Source organism: Hypanus sabinus, chromosome 14 (genome assembly GCF_030144855.1).
Source record: "Hypanus sabinus isolate sHypSab1 chromosome 14, sHypSab1.hap1, whole genome shotgun sequence".
Lineage (NCBI taxonomy): Eukaryota > Metazoa > Chordata > Chondrichthyes > Myliobatiformes > Dasyatidae > Hypanus > Hypanus sabinus.
Window position 1 is genome coordinate 28383070 of NC_082719.1, and position 27008 is coordinate 28410077.

A 27008-nucleotide genomic window follows, 5' to 3' on the forward strand; every position below is an offset into this window, starting at 1 on the left:
TCCAGGCCTTAATGCAACTGGTCAGGGTATTTTTCCCTTTTCCAGTGTTCATTGCATTCTTGCCATCAGCAGCAGGGGAGGTATAGTTGTGAAACTATTGAGTTAATGCACTTGTACCATAATTTAATAAACCCATGTCAGGTCTCCCCTTAGCCTCCAATGCTCCAGAGAAAATAATCCAAATCCAATAATCCTGAATTCTGTACCATTGATCCTGAAACATACATTTGATTTGCATCAAGCCAAGTAACAAAATAACAAAGTAAGATAAACTATTTATGTTATATTTATGTATATTTAAGGCAGAGGTGAATAGATTATTGATTGTTCAAGGCTTGGAGGGATGCTCGGAGAATCCAGAAGATTGCAGCAGAGAGGAAAATTGGATTAGTTATGATGAAATGCAGTGCTGACTCGATGATCCAAGTTCTGCTCCTATACCTTATGGTCTAAAATATCAAAGTAAGAATGGAATTAAAGCTGGTTTCCATAACAATAACCATGAAGCCACCAGACTGTCATAAAGATACATTTAGTTCACCAGCATTAATCCTGAACTGGTCTGGCCTGTATGACAAGATCCACTGATTAGAGTGGCTTGTAACTGCCTCCTCGGTTCAGGGATAATTAGTAATGGACAATAAATGCTAAACATTTTCAGTTACATTAACACCTGCTGAGCACCTAAGATAAAAAAGGGTAACAAAACAATGAGCAAAATTTAATATTTATAAGACATTTTATAGAATAAAACGAAGATCAAAACATACATATAAAAAGGTGAAATAACATGAACAAAAAGAAATCATTGTTTTAAAAAGTACAATAACTTAAACCTTGAAATAATTGACTATCCACACCTGCGCAATAATTTTTTTCAGACCACAGAGACTGTTGAGCAGTGTTTATGGCTTGTTTCATTATTAAAAATAATTTTCTTTATATTCCACTCCACATATAATTTTTGTTCTTTTTTGCAGAACAATGGCTTGCCATAAAGTTGACCTTGTTATTTTGTTGATTCAGATTCAGTTTCAGAATCAGGTTTATTATCACCGGCATGTGACATGAAATTTGTTAACTTAGCAGCAGCAGTTCAATGCAATACATAATCTAGCAGAAAAAATATAATAATAACAACAACAACAACAACAATAATAATAATAATAATGCAAATCATATTTGGTATACTTTATACATACAGTATACATATATTGAATAGATTAAAAATCATGCAAAAAACAGAAATACTATATGTTTAAGAGAAGTAAGGTAGTGTCCAAGGTTCAATGTCCATTTAGGAATCGGATGGCAGAGGGGAAGAAGCTGTTCCTGAATCACTGAGTGTGTGCCTTCAGGTGAGAAAAGGGCACGCCCTGAGTGCTGAAGATCCTTAATAATGGATGCTGACTTTCTGAGACACCGTTCAGAATGATGGTGTTAAATACTGAGCTATAGTCAATGAACAGCATTCTGACATTGGTGTTTGTATTGTCCAGGTGGTCTGAGGCTGTGTGAAGAGCCATTGAGATTGCATAATCCGTTGACCTATTGTGGTGATAGGCAAATTGCCATAGGTCCAGGTCCATGCTAAGGCAAGAGTTCAGTCTAGCCTTGCCCAACCTCTTCAAGCATTTCATCACTGTCGATGTGAGTGCTACTGGGCGATAGTCATTAAGGCAGCCCACATTATTATTCTTAGCCACTGGTATAATTGTTGCCTTTTTGAAGCAAGTGGGAACTTCCACCTGTAGCAGCGAGAGGTTGAAAATGTCCTTGAATACTCCTGTCAGTCGGTTGGCACAAGTTTTCAGAATCTTGCTAGGTACTCCATCGGGACCTTCCACCTTGCAAGGGTTCACCCTCTTTAAAGACAGTCTAACATCAGCCTCTGAGACAGAGATTACAGGGTCATCAGGTGCAGTAGGGATCCTCATGGCTGTAGTTGTGTTCTCCCTTTCAAAGCATGCATAGACCATTGAGTTCATCTGGTAGTGAAGCATCGCTGCCATTCATACTATTGGGTTTCACTTTGTAGGAAGTAATATCTTGCAAGCCCTGCCAGAATTGTTGTGCATCCGATGTCACCTTAACCACGTTCAAAATTGTCTCTTCACCCTTGAAATAGCCCTCCACAAATCATAGCTGGTTTTCTGGTACAGGCTTGGGTCTTCAGACTTGAATGCCACAGATCTAGCCTTCAGCAGATGACGTACCTCCTGGTTCATCCATGTCTTTTGGTTTGGGAATGTGCAGTATTCCACACAGGTTTTAATAAAGTCGGTAACAACTGCAGCATACTCATCCAGGTTTGAAGATGAATCCCTAAATACAGTCCAGACCACCGATTCAAAGCAGTCCTGTAAACGCTCCTGTGCTTTCCTTGTCCATACCTTCTTGGTCCTCAATAAATGAGAGAAGGCTGCAACTTCATAGTATGTGGAGGAGTGGGAAATCTTGGTCAGTACCTTCTCAATTTCTGTATTTGGTTGCATTTTGGTACACAGAAGTCACAGTCAAAGTTGGATTATTTTTTTTGGTGCACTGGAGACTGGGGGAGACCTGACAGAGGTTGATAAATTTATGAGAGGCATGGCCAGTGACCTTTTTCCCCAATGTAGAAATGTTATAGCTTCAAGGTGAGATGGAGAATATTTAAAAGAGATGTGTAGGGTAAGGTTTTTTTTCCCACAGAATGATAGGTGCCTGGAATGTTCTGCCAAGGGTGTTGATGGAAGTTGGGGAAAGAGAACACATTCAAAGGAGTATAAAAGCTATGAAGTAAGGCAGTTAGAGAGAGGAGAGACAATGCAAAAAGTCTGGAAAAGGAAAACTGCTGAAAACAGTTTAGGCTATGCTGGTGCAGACAGAAAAACTGAAGCAATGTCACAGATGGGCCACCTGCAAAATAACTAGCCAATTCTAATTCAGACAGAGAAAACAAGTTAACTGAAGTTGTTGAATTCAGTATTTAATAAGAAGAATGCAGCTTACCCAGACATGATAAAATCAGAATAACAGTCAGAAATCGGAAGGCACAGAATTGTAGAATAAAAGTGACAGCTAACTGGAAGCTGAGGAAAAGTCTTGCCAATTGAATGCAGGTATGCACTTTGCAAAGTGGCTTCCCAGTTTATTGGAAGCGAAATAAATTTTGGGCGAGCCCATGAGATTGAAGTATAACATGGAATGTTATGAACTTATTTTTAAAAATCAGAAAACCTTGGAACTTCTGTTTTCTAGACTCATGCAATTAATATCTCAGAGCCAGAAAGTGTGTTCCATGGCAATTATGAAGCCCAGCACTTCATTAAAATCTTAGTCACAACTTACTCAACAACAAGTAACATTTTCTCACCTTTTTTATAGTAAGAATTGACATTCTGATTAATTCATGGATTTCTTCAATTGCTCAAGAGAAGGTTACAAAGGTGCTGTAGTGAGTCAGCATTTTGATTTTTGTACTCAACTTCACTTGTACCTACATCAGAATTTCTGTCAGATTTTGTTTATTGCTAATCTCACAGTTATTCTCATTGCGCATTCTGGACTGTTGGTTCCTGCACTGATCAGAAAGGCCGTGACAAATCTGTACAGTGAAACATAACACAATTTCAGCAGTGTTGCCTTCCATTTTGACTTTCTGCTTGTATGACTGCATTATGGCTTGATTCTTTAATTGATTTTCTCTTTCTTTCCATTCTGAATTGCTCCCTAAATCTTTCCTGCAATTTACACCGGCTGCCTAGACAGACAAACAGATTCAGAAGTTTGATTTAGGAAAGACAAGTAGATTCTTAAGGAAATTAATGATCAAGTTAATTTTTCTCAAAAATTGATGTGACCATTTAAAAAATTGCTTTCACAAGTTATTATGACATGTGTGTGTAATTTTAATAAAGACATTGTCCTATTTTGTGTGGCTATTTTCATTTTTAACCTGTATTGTGTGGAACATTGTTATAGATGGTTCTTGTTGCTATGTGGGGTAAGGGAAGTGGGGAGAACATTATTCTGCCTTGTCAGTTTCAGTCAGTTCAGAGGTCAATAATGATTCATTAGAGTTCCCATTAACCATAGGATACTGGACCCTGGTGTCTTTGGGGCAATTCTGAAGGAAGCAGCGCAATCTATGGTACATTTTTTCAAAATTCCAGATGTATTTCATGCAGCAAACTGTTTCAAACAAATTACTTTTTAGTTATTTTGTTAGGGCTACACATGCAGGCTCCTCCCAGTCTCCAGCCAGCTAACAGGAGTCAACTACCTTTTGTTTCCAACTCATCACCCACAGCCTATTTAAACCCAGCTCTCATCTACAATCCTTATTCACTCGTACAAACTAGCCAGCCTCAGCCAGTTGCTCTTAGGCTTCAGTTACCTTGTTGTGTTAAGTATCTGTTCTCTCTTGTTTTGTGGCCCCACATGGCTTGTTATTTTGCAGTTTATTATTAAGGTTATCACTCAGCACTGCATTTTTTTTTAATCACCTTTCAATTCTAAAAGTGTCTCTAACCAACCCAAATTTGACCATAAAATATTGTATTTTTGATGTAAGTGTTTTATATGAGCAATCCCAATGGAGGCCATGATTATACATTCCTGACCAGGATCTGTTTATCCTGGTCAGCTGCCTATGTGAAAATGATCTGACCATTTTCCAATCCAGTTGATCCCATTACAAGAACTCCAGTAGAGTGGTTATTTTAAACAGTTCAGGCAGCTGTTTATTTTGCGATTATCTGGCCACTAAGTAGTAAAGTCTTGTGTTAGTCTAAAGATGTGACATTAATTACTTACTGAGAAGCAATTACCCATTCAATAAACTATTATGAGTTGTAAGCATTTGTAAAAGATTATTTCAATTTAAATGGGGGGATTATTGGAAAAGTGACAACTTGTATCACCATTTGCTCCACATAGGGTCACCTTCAATCACCCAATCACAGTCTAAATGAGCCTTTATACAGTTGGAGGGCTTTAGTTTAATTAGTATTTACAGGCCAATAACTTATTGTCCTGACACATGACTTTGTCATCATTATTGCAAAAACTTGTTTTGTAAATGCATCTCTGTGATACTTGATTATATCACGAAGTCTGTTGGGTGTTCTACCATTATGGATTGACAGCACATTGCATTTACGTTTACTTAAGTAAATTATCTAATTAATTAACTTGTCAATAATCTTGCCATCCTGGTAAAATACTTCCCTAAAAAATTGTTGACCTTGCAAAAGTTAAACTGTTGATGGCTTCAGTTTTATAAAAAGCAATAGATTTTATTAGAAAAATTTAACATAAATGATTTTAGAGGGAAAAAGATGTATTAACTTTTGAATTGCTCTTACATAAAAAGGATAATTTTAACTGCTTTGATTTTTAAAAGGGTTACTTTAAAATTATTGAAATTTTAATTTGCTTAGCAATCCAACTGACCTCTTTTGGTTGAATACTTTTATTTGAAAGTTGTTGGAGAGAAGGAATACTGATCAGATGCCTGGGTCTAAACATACATTTTCATAGTTTTATGCAATTGAAAATAGATCTAACTCAGAGTAGAGCAAAACTTCTATGCCACTCAGCCTGCATGAAAAAGTTTACCTTTTATATCAGGATGCTTCCTATCATTTGAATTGTTGCTCCAGTGTTAAACTTGACACATAGGCAACCATAATGCTCGGCTTTAGCTTTCCAGTTTGATTGTCAAACCTACTTGTGTGCATACTCATTGAACTATTAGCTACTAACTATCTCCAAAGGGATCCACCACTAAATATATTTTTACCTCCTCTCTCCACATTTGGTAAGGATTGCTCCATCCACGATTCTCTTGTCCATTCATGCCTTCCCATTAATCTCTCTCCCAGCTCTTATCCCCACAACTGGCCTAAGTGCTACACCTGCCCATACACCTCCTCCCTCGCCTCCATTCAGGGCCCTTAACCATCTTTCCAGGTGAGGCAACACCTCATCTGCATATCTTCTGGGTTTGTCTATTGTGTCCAGTGCTCCCGATGCACCTTCCTCTACATTGGTGAGACCTGTCAACAATTGGGGCTCCGCTTTGTTGAGCACCTCTGCCCCATCCGCCACAAGTGGGTCTTCCAGTGACCAAATATTTTACTTCCCATTCCCATTTCAATACGTCAATCCATGGTCTCATCTTGTGCCAAGACGAGGCTATCCACAGGATGGAGGAACAACACCTTATATTCAGTCCTCCAACCTGATCTCGTGAACATCAATTTCTCCTTCTGATAAACAAGTTCATCCCCCCTTCCTCTATTCCCCACTTTGACCTTTTACCTCTTCTCACCTGCCTATTACTTCCCCATGGGTCCCCTCCCCTTTCCCTTTCTCCTACGGTCCACTCTCCTCTCCTATCAGACTCTTTCTTCTCCAGCCCTTGACCTTTCCCACTTACCTGGCTTCACCTATCACCTTCCACCTAGCCTCTTTCCCCTCCCCCCACCATTTTATTCTGGCATCTTTCCCCTTCCCGCTCAGTCCTGAAAAGGCATGAAATGTCGACTGTCATTTCTTCTCCATAGACGCTGCCTGACCTGCTGAGTTCCTCCAGCATTTTATGTGTGTTGCTTTGGATTTCCAGGATCTGCAGAATTTCTCATGTCTGTGAGCTACTAGCGAAAGGTGTTCTTCAGGAAGCCATTCTGTTTAATGACAATCCCAACTTGGACTTTATTTTTTTGCCGGGCTGCTGCAATGCGATCTGTAGCCTCATTACTTTCACTTAAGGCTGTTCTCACTCAAGATTGAAACCGCATCGCACCTTCAACTACATTTGAAAAACTCAGAATACACAGCTCACCCTTGGCTTTCTCCATTTAGGTTTGCAAGGTCACATGCTCTTATCCACAATTCTCTGCAAAGTTTTGTTTATGAAGACCATGGATAAACAAGAATACCCTGAATGAGATCTTTGACTTTCTGCAGCCTGAAGTTCAGATTCACAAACTGGCTTGGATAGCTCATAGAATCAAGGTCATAGTTGATTTTAATTTCCTAATAGATCATTCCAAGCTATGCCACATCTCATAATTTCATGCAATCATGAACTTCTGTCTGTACGTGCGTATTTGAGTTTATGTGTACATTCAGTGGCTGTTTTATTAGGTATACCTGTACACCTGTTCTTAATGCAAATATCTAATCAGCCAATCATGTGGCAGCAACTCAATTTATAAAAGCATACAGACACGGTGAAGTTGTCGTTGAGACCAAAGATCAGAATGGGGACGAAATGTGATCTAAGTGACTTTGACCATGGAATGATTGTTGGTGCCAGGCGGGTGGTTTGAGTAGCTTAGAAACTGCTGATCTCCTGAGATTTTCGCACACAACAGTCTCTAGAGTTTACAGAGAATGATATGAAAAACAAAAACATCGACTGAGTGGCAGTTCTAAGGGTGGAAATGCCTTGTTAATGAGAAAGGTCTGAGGAGAATGGTCAGATTGGTTCAAGGTGACAGGAAGATGACAGTAACTCAAATAACCACGTGTTACAACAGTGGTGTGTAGAAGAGCATCTGCATCTCAACGCACAGCACATCAAACCTTGAAATGGATGGACTACAGCAGCAGAAAACTACAAACATACTCTCAGGCTAGGTACCTAATAAACATGAACATAAAGAACATTGTGTGTGTGTGTTGGGAGGGTGGGAGGGTTAGTGAAAGTTTGTAAAGAGGAAGTTGAATGAAGGAATGAGGATTATTGTGAGTGTAAGAGAGTGCGTAGAAGCAAAGAGTAGGTGGAGTTAAATCCCAAATGAGGACTTACTTGGAATATTGTACAGTCGGCCCTCCTTATCCGCAGGTTCCGCATGCACGGATTCAAACAACCGTGGATTGGGAAAACCTGCAAGTTCTCTCTCCAGCACTTGTTGCTTGAGCATCGTTTGCCTTGCGTCTCGTGTACAGACTTTTTTTTCTTGTCGTTATTCCCTAAACAACACAGTATAACAACTACTTACATAGCATTTACATTGTATTAGGTATTACAAGTAATCTAGAGATGATTTAAAGTATACGGGAGGATGTGCATAGGTTATATGCAAATACTACGACTTTTATATAAGGGACCTGAGCATCCGCGTTTTTTGGTATCCGCAGGGGGTCCCAGGACCAATCCCTCACGTATAAGGAAGGCCGATTGTATGTCATTCTTGTTGCTACACTGCAGAAAGATATAAGAAGAAATTGGATAGGCTGTGCCTGTTTACCTTGCAGCAAGAGCCATGGGGAAGCATGATGGAGGTTAATCAAATTATGAGAGGCATAGACATTTTAGATAGCCGGTTTGTTTCCATGGTAGGGGTGTCTAAAATTGGAGGGTGTGGGTTAGCGGTGAGAGGGAGGTTTAAAGAGATCTGAGAGGTAAATCTTCCACACAGAGTAGCTGGTATGTGGAATAAACTGCCAGAGCAGGACATGGAGGCTGGAACAATGACAGCATTTAAGAGGCATCTGGACAGATACTTGAACAAACAGAGGAAGAGGAATATGGAATTAATGCAGGAAAATTGCATAGACCCACTAAGCACCTGCAGCATTTTGTGTGTGTTGCTCAGAATAATATACAGTACATAGTTATGATGGTTGGCATAGATCTGATAGGTGGAGGGCCCTGTTTTTGCACATCTAAAGAGCAGCACTGGTCTTTAGGCCGAGCACTACTCCCTGGATCTCCCTGGAAACTCCTGGCAGGAACACTTGACTGTAGTCCTGACCATGCCTCCTGAATGTTAGCAGTCAGTCAACTTTTCAGGATCGCTCTCTGAGAAGCACAGAGCTACTGCCTCTCTTCTAAAACCAGTGCACCAATCATCTTGAAGTATCTTTCAGTTATTGCAGCAGTTGGGCTTGTATTGTGCATGTGGCCTTTGCAGGATTAGCTCTGACGTCTAAGTACAAGTCACTATACAATATTGAAAGACATTGATAGCTTTGTGCAGAGCATGATGGATATTACTTCCTATGGAAGGAAGATCACGATTCCTACCTGAATATTTGCAAACAGCAACTGCTGAAACATTCTGTAGGCCAAACAGCATCTGTGGGAGGAGAAACAGTTACTGTCTGGGTCTTTCCACAGATGTTACCTGACTTACTAGCACTTGCAGGGTTTTTGATTTTCATTAGTAAACAGTATTTGAATGCTTGGCAACACAGTTTTAGCCTGTCTCAAAATTAGGAAAAGAATTCATAGGACCAAGTCTTTCCAAATGAAGAGAATAAAATTAAAGACAGAATATTCATTTAAACACATGAATTAGAAGCAGGAGAAAGATACTCAACTCCCTGAGCCTGCTTTGCCATTAACTAAGATCAAGAGGAAACCAATTATAGCCTCACTTGTCAGCTTTCATTCATTTCCAAGTAGCCAACTAACAATTATATTTAGATCATATCATTAATACACTCTTTTGGCCACAATCTATGCATGTCCTGTGGAAAAGCGGAAAAATACTTGAATACTCTAAATACAAATTAACTAGTTAAAGTACTTATGAAAGAAACAGTATTTATATTATCAAAGTGTGTCAACAGCTCAATATTGGAAATTATTTTTATGGAAAAAGATTATATGTAGCACAATTTTCCCTGTGTTTATGAACTATTTTCATATTATGAATATAGTTGTTGCTCAGTTGAAAGCCAATTTTCATTTGTATTGTCCCTCACTGCCCTCTAGTGGTAAATATTTGAACTTTGAGTCTAATTTTTTAACTATGGAAGGATTTATTAAAAGCCAGAAATAGCTTTTATACTTGAGGATTGATCAATACAAATACTAGAGAGGTAAAACAGTGTTGTATGTTTCCTTAGCTTTTCTCATGTTTAAGGCAAGAACATTGAGATTGAGGTGTTCTTTGAAAAGTTCTTCCAGCAGATGATGATTGCCTCTCTACTCTTGATAAGTTAATCTTATTGCTACTGTATTATAGACAGATTTGACAGTGTTGTAAAATCTGTGCCTGTCATGCCATTACTCTTTCCACTCATTGTCTATTCACCATCTCTCTGACCTTAGATTTCTTGGATAAAGCTGGTTTTCTCCCTTGAGATGTGGTAAAGCTTCTAACTGAAGACCATTTTGTTTGAATATCTATCACCTGCCTGTCAAGAAAGAAACTCTACAACCAAGCTCTGACAAGGGAAGATATTATGAATTGAGGAAAGCATTCAGTGATGTTTCAAAGTCTCCTTGGGAAAGTGTAACATCCCTACTGACTCTTGGGAATCTTTAGCCACGCAAATTCAAAGTGAGGGAGCACGAGGACAAGCATTGAGAACATCAGGTCCGTTCACTGAAAATACACTGGAGCCTAACATAAGTGATGGAAGGTGCACAGTACCTCCCCAGCTACTCACCCGTCCACCTCATTAAGTACTCCTGGACCATCTGTAGCAAGCTTTTGGATTCCATATTGACTTCAAAATCTATAGGATTAGTGTGGAAGGAAGTCATCTTTGGTCCCAAGAGAACTTCACAGAAAGACCCAAGAACAATTAATGTAGTAAAAGAGACTTCACAGTAACATGAACAATCACAACAAATATATTCCTGATCAAATGGGGGAAAAATTGGGACATGTGAACTAAAACTTCATTTCAAATCTGTGTTTTGGTGGCAAAGATGGAAGGAGGGGGTGGAATAGAGACCTAGGGGGTACAAGAAGTGAGATTGGAAGGACACTGAATTCTTGCTGCACTAGTGGAACTTACAGTCATAGAGTTTGGCTGCTGCTGTGGAATCATTTGAGCACACTGATGATGATTTTATATTTGAAGTATGGAAGGACTATAAGCCAATGTAGTTTGCTGATTTCTACCAGTTGTGCCCTTTTACAATTTTCCAATTCTTGGCACCTTCTCTGCCAGTCGTACCTTGGCTGAACAGTCCTAAAGCTCAGAAATTCCATTGCTATCATTTGCCTTATTAGCACTCTCTTGCTTTGTGGCTTTATGGTATACTTCAGGAGCTGATGCAATTCCAAACAGAAGCCTAAGAAAACGGTATCAGGCAAAAGATGTGTTAAAGGTACACAACTTTGAACTTGGTTCATGTAGTTTAAGTTGCCAGAATCCAGAGGATGCATCTAATTTACTAAAGTACTTTGCATTAGCAAACTGTGACATAATCTCTTTACGAATAGGCATTTTGAAATGCTCTCTTTTAATGGCTCGATTCAGGTCTCTTGGATCTAACCAAATCCTCAGTTTTCCAGTTTTCTTATCAACAATGACAAGCCAATTGACCCATTCAGTCAGTTCATCAGTTTTTTTTATAACTCCTAATCGTTCCTGCTTCTTATATCTAACATATGCTTCCTTTTTCCTCTTGACGAGTTGCCTCACATGTTTTGTCAGCCATGGTTCCCTTTTCCTACAATTTTTTCCTTGCCTCAGTGGGACAAACCTATCCTGAACCCAGCTCAAGTGGTCCCTAAACTTCTCCCACATTACTTCTGTGCTTTCCCCTTTGAACATTTGTTTCCAATTTACTCTCACTAGTTCCTGCCTCATCCCTTCAAAGTTAGCCCTTCCCCAGTTAAGCACTTTACCATTTCATCTGATTTTATCCCTTTCCATAGCTATGCTGAAGCTAAGGGAGTTGTGGTCACTCTCACCAAAATGCTCCCCCACCAAGAGGTCTGTCACCTGGCCAAGTTCATTACCCAGAACTAGATCCAGTATAGCCTCTCCTCTCGTCAGCGGTCCACATACTGTGTCAGGAATCCTTCTTGAACACACCTGACAAATTCAGCCCCATCAATCCCCCTTGAACTCAGGAGGTGCCAGTCAATATGAGGGAAGTTGAAATCACCCGTAACTACTACTCTGTATTTCCTGCTCCATTCTAAAATCTGCCTGCTTATCTGCTCCTCGGTGTCCCGAGGGCTATTTGGGGGCCTGTAGACTACTCCCAGCACAGTGATTGATCCCTTCCTATTTCTGACTTCCACCCTGACTGAATCCATGGACACTCCTTCTGCAGCACCCTCCCTTTCTACAGCCGTGATACTATCCCTGACCAGCATTGCCACTCTCCCCCCCCCTTTCAACCTCCCATTCTATTCCTTTTAAAACACTTGAACCCCGGGACCTGCATTATCCAATCCTGCCCTTCCTCCAACCAAGTTTCAGTAATGGCTACAACATTGTAGTTCCACGTACTAATCCATGCTCTAAATTCATCCTCCTTGTTCCGAATACTCCTAGCATTGAAATAGACACATTTCAACCCCTTTAACTGGCTACAATTATGTTCTGTCCCCTGCTTGTCTTTCCTCATCAACTCAGAACTCTTAGCATCATGCCCTTGTCCTTCTACCTTAATCCCTTAACTCATATTCTGATTCCCACCCCACTGCCAAACTAGTTTAAACCCTCCCCAACAGCTCTATCAAACCTGCCTGCCAGGATATTGGTTCCCCTGGGATTCAAGTGCAACCCATCCTTTTTGTACAGGTCACACCCGCCCCAAAAGAGGTCCCAATGATCCAGAAATCTGAACCCCTGACCCCTGCTCCAATCCCTCAGCCACGCATTTATCCTCCACCTCATTCTACTCCTATTCTCACTGTCGCGTGGCACAGGCAGTAATCCTGAGATTACTACCTTTGAGGTCCTGCTTTTCAACTTCCTTCCTAACTCCCTGTAGTCTTCTTTCAGGACCTCTTCCCCTTTCCTACCTATGTCATTGGTACCAATATGTACCACAACCTCTGACTGTTCTGGAATTTAGAAAACTGAGGGGGGATCTTATTGAAACGTATGTTGGGGAAGTCCAGAATGAGGGGTCACAGTTTAAGGATAAAGGGGAAGCCTTTTAGGACTGAGATGAGGAAAAACTTCTTCACACAGAGAGTGGCGAACCTGTGGAATTCTCTGCCACAGGAAACAGTTGAGGCTGGTTCATTGACTATATTGACTAGATATGGCCCTTGTGGCTAATGGGATCAGGGGGTATGGAGAGAAAGCAGGTACAGGGTTCTGAGTTGGGTTATCAGCCATGATCATGCTGAATGGCGGTGCAGGCTCGAAGGGCCGAATGGCCTACTCCTGTACCTATTTTCTATGCTTCTCCCTTCCACCGCAGGATATCTTGGACACAATCAGAGACATCCCAGACTCTGGCACCTGGGAGGCAAACTACCATCCGAGTTTCTTTCCTGCTTCCGCAGAATCGCCTGTCTGAACCCTTAACTATTGAGTCCTCTATTACTACTGCCTTCCTCTTCCTTTCCCTACCCTTCTGAGCCACCGGCCCAGACTCTGTGCCAGAGACACAGTCACTGTCGTTTCCCCCAGGTAGGCTGTTCCCCCCCCCCAACAGTACTCAAATAGGAGTACTATTGTCAAGGGGCACAGCCACAGGGGTACTCTCTAGTACCTGACTCTTTCCCTTCCCCCTCCTGACTATAACCCACTTGTCTGTCTCCCGTGGCCCCAGAGTGACCACCTGCCTATAACTCCTCTCTATCACCTCCTCACTCTCCCTGACCAGACGAAGGTCATTGAGCTGCAGCTCTAGTTCCCTAACATGGTCCCTTAGGAGTTGCATCTCAATGCACTGGAGTCTAGTTCTCTTAACAGATTTTCTCTCAGACCATTATCCAGAATATGGCAAACAATTCTGCCTTTAATGAGGGAGTTTGTCAAGTCTGCAAACTCGCATGTTTTACTGCAGTTTCTCAACTCGGTAACAAATTAATCAATCGTTTGACCAGTTTTCTGCTTACATGTAAAGAATTTGTACCATTCATACGTCACATTGCGTGCTTCAAACTTGTCCATTATCGCTTTTAGATTCAAATTATCTCCATTTTTAGAAATAAAATGGTTATATACCTCAATTGCCTCATCCCCTATTACGTGGAGAAGGATCACTGCTTTCGGTTTTTTCTTTTTTTTTATCTGCTCCGATCGCTAAAAAATAAATTTCAAATCACTGTTTAAATCTTCTTCAATTTTCAGCTACATTTCCAGTCAGCTGAAGTGTTTTTGGAGGTTGCCACCCTTCCATTTGTAAAGCTGTTAGCAAACAATAAAATTAAAGTTTGCGCTCTATTTTGTTTTCAATTATCTTTGCTTCTCCCGTGTTTAGCGAACGTATTATTCTTCCAGACCAACTTCTGACACTATGTTGTGTTCTTTACACATACCGTGGGTTTCCAATACTGAAACATATTCTGGAAGAATAGAACTAAAACATTTATTTACAACAGCAACAACTACAAGTGTGTCTTACATCGCCATGCTTCTTGATGTTTCTAGATCTTTCTCAGATTTCTGCGCATGTTCCGAACACTGTCCAATCACGTTCTGACGTGTGAAATCACCACACTATCAATATCTAAAAACCTATGTATCTCCATCTTGAAAATGCTCAATGAGGGTAAAACGATTTCTTCTCATTCTCCTTGAATAGCCCATCCTTTATTTTGAAACTGTAACCTCTGGTGCTAGATATCACAGTCAGACAAAAATAAACAATGAGAACAGTGTATGTGTATTTTATTAAATTAATACATCATGGACATAGATCAATGTGTGTAATTTACTACTTTCATTACCTATAAAGGTGGTTGAGACCACTGGGTTTCAGTAGCACAGAAGGACTAGCAACATTGCATGTAGCAGAAAACTTGCACTGGAGTCCAGGGAAAAAAGAAATCCAGCCTATTTCTAATCCAAAACCCAACAATTTTGAACAATTCTTATAACCCAGATCACAAAGCTGCAAGCATTTTGTTAAAATGGAGAAAAGCTGTGAGCAGTGGAGACTCAAAAGAGGTTCAAAATACCATTACCACTCAAAGGTAGCAATTGAGGGAAAAAAATCACAGAAAGCCAATGCAATGCTAGACCTTATATTCACGTTAAGAATATATAGTTGGGATTTGAGTTCCTTGAGTCTACTCCACCCAAAGAAATTGCGGAATATATGCACACCAATTTCTTCCACTTAGGTTTCCACTCCATTATTGTTCTTGGTTAACAAAAATAATCTACAAATCTTACAGCTTTTGTTCTGGTTGTCTTTTTGCTCTCCTTCCCTTTTAGTTTGATACTTGCAGAATAATGCTTTTGTAATACAGGAACATATCCCAGCTTGCGCTGTAACCTAAAGAATACAAGAAAAGCAACAGAGACAGAAAAAAAGATGTCCAAAAGAGAAAACTCCAATTGATTAAACCAAAGTAAGTTACAAAATCTATCAGCTCCCTTCCTAATTTATTCAGCATGTGCAGTATTAGCTTATGCTTATGTGGTTTTGGCAGTCGAGTTGGCAGTTTAAGTCCGCTTCAAAGACACTGAAGTAACAATCCAATGCAAAGGAAATGCAAAGATGCCAGAAGTACCATTATTTGCTTAAGTGTGTTCCTTCTCCAGTAGACAATTAATTTGTAAAAAGTTTGTAAAATCAGACATCCCACCTCTCCTGGAAGTTCCGGGAGTCTCCTGCATATTGATACCGGCTCCCTGACACCCACAATTATATACAATATCCCGGAAATCGATTCTTTTGTGAGCGAGCCAGCGAACAACGAGGGGGGAAGTGAGTGACAGACAGAGCAAGAGAGTGACAGAGAGAGCATCCTGATTGGTCTCGCTTTATGCTAAGTAGACATCAGTTTTCTCTGTGGGCGGGCTTTACAATCGACCCCCCCCCCCCCCCATTGTCCATCAGTTCAGTTTAGTGTCCTGCAGCAAAATGGCAGAGTGTTCTAAAAAAAGAAAATATAAAACGTTCTTCACCCCAGACTACACTAAAATGTACCCCTGCCTAATAGGGGTCAAAAATAATGACAGTGTTGCTTGCTGCACTGTTTGCAACAGTGACTTTTTTGCTGCCCATAGTGGGTTAAATAACTGTAAAAGACATGATGTGAGTTTAACAGGTGTCATTCATTCATTAGAATAGCTAACGTTATTTGAATTAGCTGGCTAGCTGCTAAGGAGCTACTCTATTGATATCCTACGTGATGAGGCCAAACTCTCTGTAGACTTGCTTAAAAGTTGTAATAGAAAAGCTATTTGTATTAGCATTTAGCTATTAGCATTGAGATTGCCAACAAAGTACTGAACAAGGAATATATGTGTGTGTATATGTGTAAATAATTTCAATACGTAATCAAATAAATTGTTGTGTTCTTTCATAATTGAATGTCCTGTATACATAAACCCTTAGAGGTGGACCGGGGGCGGGGGTGGTGCTGCTACCTCCCTGAAATGAGTTTTTGCAGGGTGGGATGTATGCAATTACTGTATGCCGAATTTCCCGGGGAGCTAGGAGATTCTTTTCCGTGGATATTAAATACCGTCACTTCACAAGGAGGTGACAAGCTATAAATTAATTCTGTTATTTCACCAGGAAGATTTCTTTCACTAAGAGAGAATACACACATTTACTCTTCCCACAGCTGCCTCACAACCCTACCTAGTACGAAATTAGGAGCAAATCGCTGCACTTTATGTTTCAAGCCCACAGACATTTGAGGCGATGCTTCTCCCGCGAAAACGTTTATTCCTTTATTCGCATTTCCCTCGGCAGGACTTTGGCAGCGAGGGGAAGTGGCCGCCGTCCCTTAAGCCGGAACAACAGACGCAGCACTTCCGGCCGTTGCCTCGGGAATCTCGCGATACCCGATTTGAAATTTCGGGCGGTCGTTTGTGGTGCGGTTGTTGGGAAGCTGGAAATTTGGACGGACAGGTGAGAGAGGGTAACTCCGGCAATCGGAGTGAAGTTGGGATGGCGGAACTCCGGCAGCGGGAGGAGGATGTGGGGTCTCCGGCCACCGGAGCGAAGTGTGGGCGTGGGTGGTGTAATCTCAGCAACCGGAGAAAATTTTGAGGGGGTTGGTGTAGGCCCTGCAAATTTGGGAGGAGGGGGAGGGATTGTGTAACCCTGGCAACTGGAGAGAATTTCGAGATGTTGCTGTAACCTCAGCAACTACAGGAAGGAGGTCGCCCTAGTAAGAAAGGGTGAGGGGACTGGAGGAGAGGGGAAACTCTGGCAATAGGAGAAGGACAGTTGATACACAGCAACTGTATGCAGGGTATGTCAGGAGGTCAGGAAGTGGGACTTGCAACCTCGGCAAGGAGGTGGTGAGCTTGGAAGGGAGCAGAGTAAGCCTAGTAGTGAAAAAGAGGAAGAAGGTAAGTTCCTTATCTTCAACAACTTCAACTCCATCATGGACACTAACGTCCCTAGCATCAAGGACATCTAAAAAGGCAATGCCTCAAAATGGCAGTGTCTAGCATTAAGGATCCCTGTCACCCAGGACGTACTGTCATCTTATTACCACAAGGGAGGAGATGCGGGAGCCTGAAAACACACACTCCACATCCAACGTATTATTTTCTATTTCCGCCAACTTAAATGTGATCCTGCAAATCTTTTCCTCTGCCTCTTCTTGGTTTATGTAAGGACCACTGGAAGTTACTCTGTAATTGCAGATGTAATCTGTGATAAAGGTTCACCTGTCCCTCTTCTAACCTGTTCCACTATTTTGAATGCTCATGATGTGGCCTCCTGTATATTGGAGAAAGCAAGTGTACTCCAGGCAACTGTTTTTCAGCACATGCAGTGACCATTATATGTTTCCATGTCATTTTAACTTTATCTCCCACTTGCATACCAACTTGTTTCTTCTTTCCTTTCAGAACACAAAAGATTCTGCAGCTGCCAGAAATCTTGAGCACCACGCACACAAAATGCTGGAGGAACTCAGCAGGTCAGGCGGAATTAGTTGAAGGAAATGAACAGTTGACATTTCAGACTGGAACCCTTCTTGAGGCCTCGTCCCAAAATGTTGACTGTTACATTTCCCTCCATACATGCTGCCTGACCTGCTGAGTTCCTCCAGCATTTTGTGTGTGTGTGTGTGTTTTTTTGTCTTTTCTATTTCAATGGAGTAGCTATTTGCAAATTAAAAGAGCAATGTCTTGTATCCTGCTTGGGTAGCTTTTACCCCAGTCATATGAACATTTAATTTTCCAACTATGTAGCCCACAGCTTTGCTGTTTTTCTCCCACATGCACTTGCCAGTTCAGTTTTTCCTCCCTCTTCTTGTATCTCCTCCCCTCCCTCCATTGACTCATCATTTCCCTCCCACCTGATTTCACTATCACCTGTGATTCTCTGTCTCATGTCTGCCTTGTACTACTCTACGCTGGCTCAGTCCAGATGCAGAGTTTGATCTAAAATGTCAACTTCTGTTTCTTGCTTCTGCAAATGCTGCTCAACCTGCTGAGTACTTACAGCTTCTTATTTATTTAGAGATACAGCATGGTGACAGCCCTTTCAGCCCAACAATGCTGCTCCACCAGTTAAACCAAGGCAACCAATTAACCTACTGATCTATATATCTTTGGAATATGGGAAGAAATGGAAATGCTTAGAGGAAAATCACAAGGTCATGGGGAGAAAGTACCAACTTCTTGCTTCGATAGATTCTTGAACATCTGAGATCATCTAGCTTTCTGTTTTTATTCTAGATTCGACCGTCTTTTTCTACTAATCGATTTATTTTCTCAGTCTGTGATCTAAGCTCAGTAACTGTTTTCTGTTACATCAGCAAGCAACTTAAGCTCTGTTAGAGGAGGTGTAGAAAACTTAACTTTGAGTACCAGTGCCCTTTCATTTAGCAAAATGGTCATTTGATAGATGACTTTTGTTTCAGCTTCTCAAAAGAAGTATAGTTTATGATTCATTAGCATCTTTTCTTATCATCCATGGTAGATCTATCCCTCAAAAGTTAAAGGCTTACTGTACTTTATGAAATTTAGCACTACAGAACTTGCTGTCTTCATTAATTTGGGTGGAATGTAATTCAAATGTACATCTGGGTGAAAAATTATCTGGGTTTCTTTGGAATCCTAGGGTTCTGTGAGAGATTGTGATTTAAAAAAAAACATAATTTTTTGAACTCTGCACAAAGCACGATGCTAGCGCTCATACTGGTGGACAGTGACTGAGCAACCCTGTTAGCAAAGTGTTAGAGGTCTCTCAGTGTGGCAGTGCGCAGTAGGAATGTGCTGACTTGGTTGAGTTCTCTCCCTCCCAAATTGCCTCCCCTGCTGTGTGCTGCCCACTGATTTAAGGATTTGAACAAACTCTACTGGTGCAGTAGAAAATTGGATGGTAATTTTTATTCTAAAGGTAATCCAATGAAGAGGAGGATTCTAGGTGTAGGTCTACGGACAATTCTGATAAGGTTTATGATGAAGAATTACAATCTTCTGAGTCATTTCACTGCTCTAGTGCAACAACAGACACAAAGAAGTCTGTCTTATAAGCTGATTGTTTACTGATAAGCTACTTATCCATGGGTTTTACATTGTCTGGTGATCCAATTGTCCTATTCCATTGTGCCTAGTCTGTGGCAAAACAACTTACAAATGTAGCAGTGGCTCCAGCAAAATTGAAAAGACACTTAACTGCAAACCACAGCCATATGACACATAAAATTGCAGATTATTTTAAATAGCTATTGGAATCTCAAAACAAACAGAGTAAAGCTTTTATTAATGAAGTCACAGATAGTAAAAGGGTTCAGGAAGAGAGTTAATTAGTAGCAGAAAAAGAAAAGGTTGGTGGGAGCCTGATAGTACCAGCATGTAAAATTATAGTGTGCTAGGACAAGATGCAGTATGAAAAATTGAAAAGGTTTTGCTCTCAAACAGTACACTAAATGGATGTATTGATGACATGTCACACGATGCTGAAGAGGTTTTGTGTGATAAACTGAAGAACAGCTTCTCAATCTAGGTTGATGAGTCAACAAATTTCACCAAGAAATAATCATGTTGTAGCATTTATAAGATTTGTAAATGACGGTGAAATTCAAGAGAACTTTGTCTGTTGCCAAGAGCTACCCCAAGCATGCAAAGGCCAAGATATATTTAATGTTTTGTCTTCATATCTGGAAATAAAAAAGGAACTGTGTTGGCATCTGTACTGATGGTGTCTCAACAATGCTGGCTCCATGAGAAGTTTTGTTTCTCTTATATAAAAAAGGAAATTCCTGACGTCGTCACAACATACTTTCTTCATAGAGAGGTACTGATGTCAAAAGCACTTGGAGATGAAATAAAGGTTCTGGATGATATAAAAATGGTTAACTTATTAAACAAATACTAGTTCACTTGAGAATATTTAAAAAACTGTGAAAACCTGGCCAAAGAGCACACCATTCTCCTGCTACATACAGAAATCCAGTGGCTTAGCATTCTCAAAAGAATGTTTGAGCTGAAAGATGAATTGCAGGAGTACTTCCAAGAAGATAGTAGGCTGGATTCTGCTGAGAGCTTTGAAGGTGAAGAATGGCTGCAGAAACTAGCCTCCTTAGCAGACATTTTTCATCATATGAACCAGTTGAACAAGGTCTTGGAGAAAATGTTTTGACTTCAAGTGATAAGGTTCTTGGATTATAAAGGAAATGGAATCTTTGGAAACATCATATTGCAAAAGGAAATCTTGAAATGCCTCCACTGCTGAGATTGAATTGAATTGACTTCTTGCATCATTCACGTACATGAGTAAAAATTTTTATGTTACATCTCTGTCTAAATGTGCAATCATAGTAATTTATAATAAATAGAACAGTCAATGTGATATAGAGTACACTCAAATCAGCATAAGTTAATCAGTCTGATGACCTGGTGGAAGAAGCTGTCCCAGAGCCTGTTGGTCCTGGTTTTATGCTGCAGTACCGTTTCCCGAATGGTAGCAGCTGGAATAGATTGTGGTTAGGGTGACTTGTGTCCCTCCCTGTCTTTGCAAATGTCCGGAATCATGGATATCAGAAAGTCTTGAGCCTTTTTGAAAACCACCTGGTAAAACTGCAGAACAAAATTGAACAGGATTTTTCCTACCTTTCAACACAAGAATATGTGAGGGACCCTTTCTTTGAATCTTCTGGTCAGCCTGAGAACTTGACTTTGAGAGAAGAGGAAGAACTTTTTGAGCTGCAGTCTGATTGTGGACATAAGATGAGATTTACTCTCCTGCTCCTGGCCAGTTCTGGATTTCTGTGAAAAAAGCATATTCTGCCTTTCATAGGAAAGCAATGAACATTTAGCTGCAGATTTCAGCTTGTTACATGTGTGAGCAAGCTTTTTCTTGTTCAACAAGTATCAAGAGCAAGGATCAAAATAGTCTTCTTTCAGTTGCAGGTGAAATCTGTGTGTGCTTATCTTAAGTTCGATCCAGAAGTGAGTATTTGTGCAACAAAAACAAGCTCAGGTTTCACATGCTAGTCCTGATCATGTTACTTAGCAAGAAAATGTTTTTTCAAAGTCTTCTGTAAAATTGTCTTGGGCTGTATTTTTAATCATTGTTTTGGCTTACGGTTTTTAGTAACTTTACTATTCAACATTGCCAATAAATTTGTTGTGAATAGCATTAATGAAAATCAATTTACAACCTGTATTTAAGTTAAATCTACCAAGCCTACCTTTAGAAAAATTAAATCCTATTTTGGCTTAAGCCAGTTATTTAACAGAGATTTATTATGTTTGCCTAATGAGTTTTTAAAATTTATGAAAGGGGAAGAAAGTGATTAACTTCAAGAAAGGTAATCTCAGTTAAGTACCTGTTTTTTTGTTCAAGAAAGGTTGACAAAATTGATAATTATTTTTGGATTTTATCTATGACTTAATGATCACGCTAATGTACCATGGGCTGTTGATATAATAATTTTTATGCAGGGGTTCCCTGAGACCTGAAAATCATTTCAAGGGTTCCTGCAGGTCAAAAAGGTTGAGACAGGCTGATCTAGATGGACAATTCCATTGTATTATTGAAGGAGTGCTGCTCTGTCAGATACACTATTTTGTATGGCCCTATTGTGCCTTTTGGGTGAATGCAAAAAGTTGTATTCCATGTAAAACATTTATCCTGGTTAAGATTTATCAAGCATTTTAAGTATCTGGTTGTGAACCTCTTGTTATTTGCAGGAGCTGCCCATATAGTTGTTCCTACTTTATGGAAGTGGTTACGTTTCCAATTGTATCAGAATATTAAATAGTTTGGCCAATTATTGACCACATTCCATCTGGACTAATTGATTCCCCACATTTAGATTCACTTCTAGCTTGGAGAAATAGAGTTTCAATTTAATTCTTTTTCAGCCTAATACTTACGTTTGTTAATTATTGGAATCTTAGACTGAGAAGTGTATTTGTAGACTTTTTGGTCTTTAATTTTCAAAATAATATGATGCATCATTTTATAAAGTATTTTTTCTTTTTTAAAACAAAAATTTGTGATTTAATGTATATTGCTTATTTAAGCCTTGTTGAAAAATGGGGAAACAAAAGAATCAACAGCTTCAAATTTGCCGAGCCTTTGAAATGGCCCAGAAAGGACATCAAAACCTGGCAAAGCTGGTGGCAAGTCTTAAGAAACTATATGATCAGGTAAACTGGAGTGTAATTTGTTCTGGAGAATTGTGGTATTTGTTGTATTTTGTGTTTGTGTCAACCATCTGTGTGCTTCAGTTTGTTAAGTTTTACTGTCTTAATCTGAATGAAAATCGTACAGTGCCTTGTAAAAGTACTCAGTCCACAACCTTTTGATCAGATGAATTAGTATTACAATCAGGGATCTTAACCAATTTAACTGAAAGATTTTACTTGTGAATCACGGTAGAGCCCAAAAAAACAAGGAAAATTGTAAAGCATGAGAAACTAAAAATTCAAAATCTGAAATGTCAGTAGTTCAAAAGTACTCAACCCCTTTGCTCAGCCCTTAGTTGAACCACCTACTGCAGCTATTACAACCAGTAGTATTCTTGGATAACTCTTTATTAGTTTTTCCCATTCCCCCTCACAAAATTGCTCAAGCTGTGCCAGGTTAGTTGGGGAGCTACAGTAGACAGCAGTCTTGAGGTCTTGTCAGAGATATTTGATCAGGTTAGGTCAGGTCTCTGATAGGCTGCTCTAAGACATTAATTTTCTTCATTTGAAGCCAGTCCATGGTTGCTCAGGCAGTGTGATTTGAAAGTTGAGCTTCCTCCCCAGTTTAAGCTTTTTAGCAGAGGCTAGCAGGTTTTTATACAGGATCCCTCTGTATTTAGCAGCATTCATCTCCCCATCAATACTGACCAGGTTCCCAATTTCTGCCGCTGAAAAGCATTCCCTTAGCACAATGCTACCTCCACCGTACCTTACAGTAGCAATGGTGTTACCTGACTGATGTGCAGTATTAGGTAAATGCCACATGTAATGCTCAGTGTTGAAGTTGTAACTTACTGCCAACAAGTTACACTTGAGTCTCATCCAACTACAAGACCACCTTCCACATCTTTGCAGTATCTTCTAAGTAAAGCTTTGCAAAGTCTTACGGGCAAGGATATGCTTTTTTTAAGCCAGGGCTTCTTCCTTGTCACTCTTCCATTGTGCAAGACTCTAGAGATTGTGGAGCCATGAACTTCATCTCAAGTTGCAGCAACTGACTTCTGCATTTCATACAGTGATTGTTGGCCTCATAATAGCTTCTCTTACAAGTGCCATTCTTCTCTGTCAACTAAGTTTAGAGGTGTGGCCTGACCTTGGCAGTGTGGCTGTGAGGTACTATAATAAGAGTTGATTGGAAATAATTACTTGAACTGGAATGTTAGTCTACTCTTAACTGACTATAGCTTTGCCTTCAATATTACAATTCCGAGTAAACTCATCTCCAAGCTTCAAGACCTCAACACCTCTGTTTACAATAGGATCCTTGATTTCCTAATCAACATACTGCAGTCAGTAAGGTTAAGCAACAATACCTCAGCCACAATTATTTTCAACACCCTCAAAGTTGCGTCTTCGGCCCCCTACTTATACAGACACGACGGCCATGTTCTCTTCTGACAGGTTTGTAGATGATACCACCATTGTGAGTCCTATCTCAGATAATGATGTGATAGAGAGTCTAGTGAATAAATGTCATGACAACAACCTTTCTCTTAATGTTGGCAAAACAAAAAGAGCTATTCATTGACTTTGGGTGGTGGGGGGGATGTGCATGCTCCTGTTTACATCAACACCGCTGAGGGTGAGAGGGTTGACGGGTTCAAGTTCCTTGGAGTGAGCATCACCATTAGCCTGTCTTGGTCCAAACATGAAGATGTTATTGCCAAGAAAGCTCATTAGTGCCTCTAGTTCCTCAGGTGGCTAAAGAAATTTGGCATGTTCCCTTTGATACCCACCAATATTTATTAAAGTACCGTAGAGTGCATCACAGTCTTGCCTGGAAACTGCTCTCTGTAACTACAAGAAACTACAGAGTGTTATGGACACAGCTCAGCATGTCAAGGAAATCAGCTTCCCCTCCATGTACTTTGTCTATGCTTCTTGATGCCACGGTAATGTAACCAGTGTGATCTAAGACCCCATCCTTAACGGACATTCTCTAATACCACCTTGCCTTATTGGGCTGAAAATTTAAAAAACTCTAAACGTGTGCCATCAGGCATAGGGACGGCTTCTACCCTGTTGTTGATAAGTCCCTTATACAATAAGATGGACTATTGACCTCACAATTTACCTCATTACAACCTTGTACCTTAGTTTTCATGTACTGCACTTTCTCTGTAATTGTAACACTTTACTCTGCATTCTGTTATTGTATTACCTTCTATTATCTCCATGCACTGTTCTAATGAATTGATCTATATGAATTTTACGCAAAACAAGTTTTTCACTGTTTTGAACAAGATTTTAACCTCCATATATGTGACAACAATGAACCAATTTACCAATATTAATCCTGTAAAATAATGGGAGATGTTTAAAAGGGGGTAGTAAGGGTTTGGGGCAAATATATTTCCAATAAAAGGGTAAGATGATTAAATCTAGAGCTCATAAGAAGCTGAAGGGAAATCTGATTAAATTTAATATCAGGATTTAATAACTTGAAGTATATAGTGTTTACTTGATAGCTATATTACTTGGTTATTTTAGCAAAGTTTAGTTAATTTGAGGGCTTATTGTGCAAGATCCTATTCTCAGTAGAGAATTTTGCTGGATTGAGTGGTGTTTCTGATGCACTGCTTTTTTGTTGCATTTACAGTACCCAAGATAACTCATTTTAACCCATTTCATTTATTAATCATAAATTTAACAATGTTGCAGGATGAACTTAAAAGTTCTTTTCATGAAGAATTTATCAATTTGCTGAAATATCCCATGACCATTTATAAACGGGAACCAGCAGTAGAAAGAGTGATTGAGTTTGTTGCGAGGTTTGCAACTGCATTTGAACAACCTGAGGATGAGGAAGAAAGTGATGATGATGAAAGCTCTTTCATGCTTTACCTCTTTCAGTTTCTGCTTAAGGTATGGTGTTTTTCATAAGGTACAGATACTTGTTTCTTTTTATTCTCAGATTTTATTTTTCAAAGTACTACTTTTAATTTATCCAACAAAAGACTAATATCTGTATTTTGTGTAAGATTTAGTATTAGCAGTGTCCTGGGAAATTGTAATACACAGAAGAATTTAACAAAAGCAGTAGTTTTCATAATATCTGACAAGTTGACATACAAAGATTACAGACTAGAACCTGTCCTATTTTGTTACAAATGCATCTTTCAAAAGAGATAAATTTTACTAGTTGGAATAAAAAATTGCAGATGCTGGAAATTTAAAACATAAAATGTGGACAGTACTCAGCTTTTCAAGGTGTGTCAGTGTTGAGAGGAATAATTTAGGACCATTTAGCAAAACTGGAAAAGTGAGAGAGCAATTGTGTTGGGTTGTAGTGAGGTTGAGATGATGGTGGGAATTTAATGCAGCACAGACCAAAGTGGTTAAGGTGACAATTTTTTCACAATTATAGTACAAAAGAAGTTTTAAAAAAAACAAAGGTATAGGCATGTGCAATATGAAGAAGTTAGCACAGTTACCTGGCAGCCCTGAGGAGCTAGGTTTGTTCCTGCCCGTAGGCTTTCAAACACCTTTGTTCTTGTTGCTTCATAGTTCCTGTAAATTATTCCTTTGTGTCAGGAGGTGGCACTTGGGAAAATGCAACTTTTACTCTTTTACATCTTCTTCATCCATTATCCAATGACACAAACAGTTGTGTCTTTGTTATTGTGAGTGTTTATGCCTGTGTAAATGTTTGCATGTGTTTAAAAGAGGAGAAATGAAATGCAGGTTGTGTGATTGGTAGCACATTTTGTTCAGCCTGCAAGGATGACCGAGTTTCTACTTGCCTGTCACTTCAGCTTTTTCCAGCATTTTGTTTGTTTGTTTTAAAATTTTCTAATGTTTTGCTGTGATTTTTCACCTTAAATTTTTCTCAACAGTCTCACAGTGCATGCAGCCATTCCGTTCGATTCCGTGCCTGTCAACTTATCAATCGCCTTCTTGGTAGTATGTCAGAGAATGCCCAGATTGATGATGAATTGTATGATCGTATATATGAAGCCATGCTTGTGAGGTTGAAAGATAAGTTTCCAAATGTGCGAATACAGGCTGTGCTTGCCTTGGCCAGACTTCAGGATCCCACTAATGAAAGTTGTCCAGTAATTGATGGTATGAATTCAAATATCCAATGCATATGAATATTTGTTCTTGTAAATTTTTAACTGTTTAAAACTGTATATAATTCTGTAAATGTTTTGCATGGTGTACATACTGGAATATCACCATCCTCAGGATTGAAACAAAAGTGGTTTGGCTACACTGCAGTCCTGCTCCAATGCTGTTTTTCAGAGTTTTAAGTATCTCCCTGGAACTCCCAGGGGAATTAAGTAACTCCCTTTCAAAAATTGGAGTTTCGTACAGAAACAGCTAGTTCTTGAAGTAAAGGAAGACTATCAAAGTTTTCAGCAGAATCTGGATCAGCTGGGAAAATGGGCTGAAAATGGCAGGAATTTAATGCAGGCTGGTGTGAGGTGTTGCACTTTGGGAGGACAAACCAGGGTAGGACTTAGACAGTGAGTGGTGGGGTACTGAGAAGTGCAGTAGGACAAAGGGAA

At 39.8% G+C, this 27008-nt stretch overlaps 1 protein-coding gene and 1 long non-coding RNA gene across 3 annotated transcripts in view; one reads left to right on the top strand and one right to left on the bottom strand.

Moving 5' to 3' along the window:
* Positions 1–711: 711 nt before the first annotated feature.
* Positions 712–16633, bottom strand: LOC132404386 (uncharacterized). Its single transcript, XR_009515516.1, has 6 exons — positions 16475–16633; positions 14282–14495; positions 10399–10512; positions 9026–9077; positions 7805–7968; positions 712–2562 (listed from the first exon to the last, which is right to left on the bottom strand). It is a non-coding gene; the product is annotated as an uncharacterized LOC132404386 (long non-coding RNA).
* Positions 16634–16663: 30 nt separating this feature from the next.
* Positions 16664–27008, top strand: part of ncapg (non-SMC condensin I complex, subunit G) — a 57325-nt gene continuing 46980 nt past the window's right edge. Inside the window, exons 1-4 of one of the 2 annotated variants that reach the window (XM_059988931.1) lie at positions 16664–16747; positions 22333–22458; positions 25159–25362; positions 26334–26562. In XM_059988931.1, the coding sequence (XP_059844914.1) occupies positions 22345–22458; positions 25159–25362; positions 26334–26562 (547 nt within the window). In that variant the 5' untranslated portion in view covers positions 16664–16747; positions 22333–22344. Of the gene's footprint in view, positions 16748–17163; positions 17194–22332; positions 22459–25158; positions 25363–26333; positions 26563–27008 lie in introns of those variants that run through there. The other variant, XM_059988932.1, reaches the window with a different exon arrangement.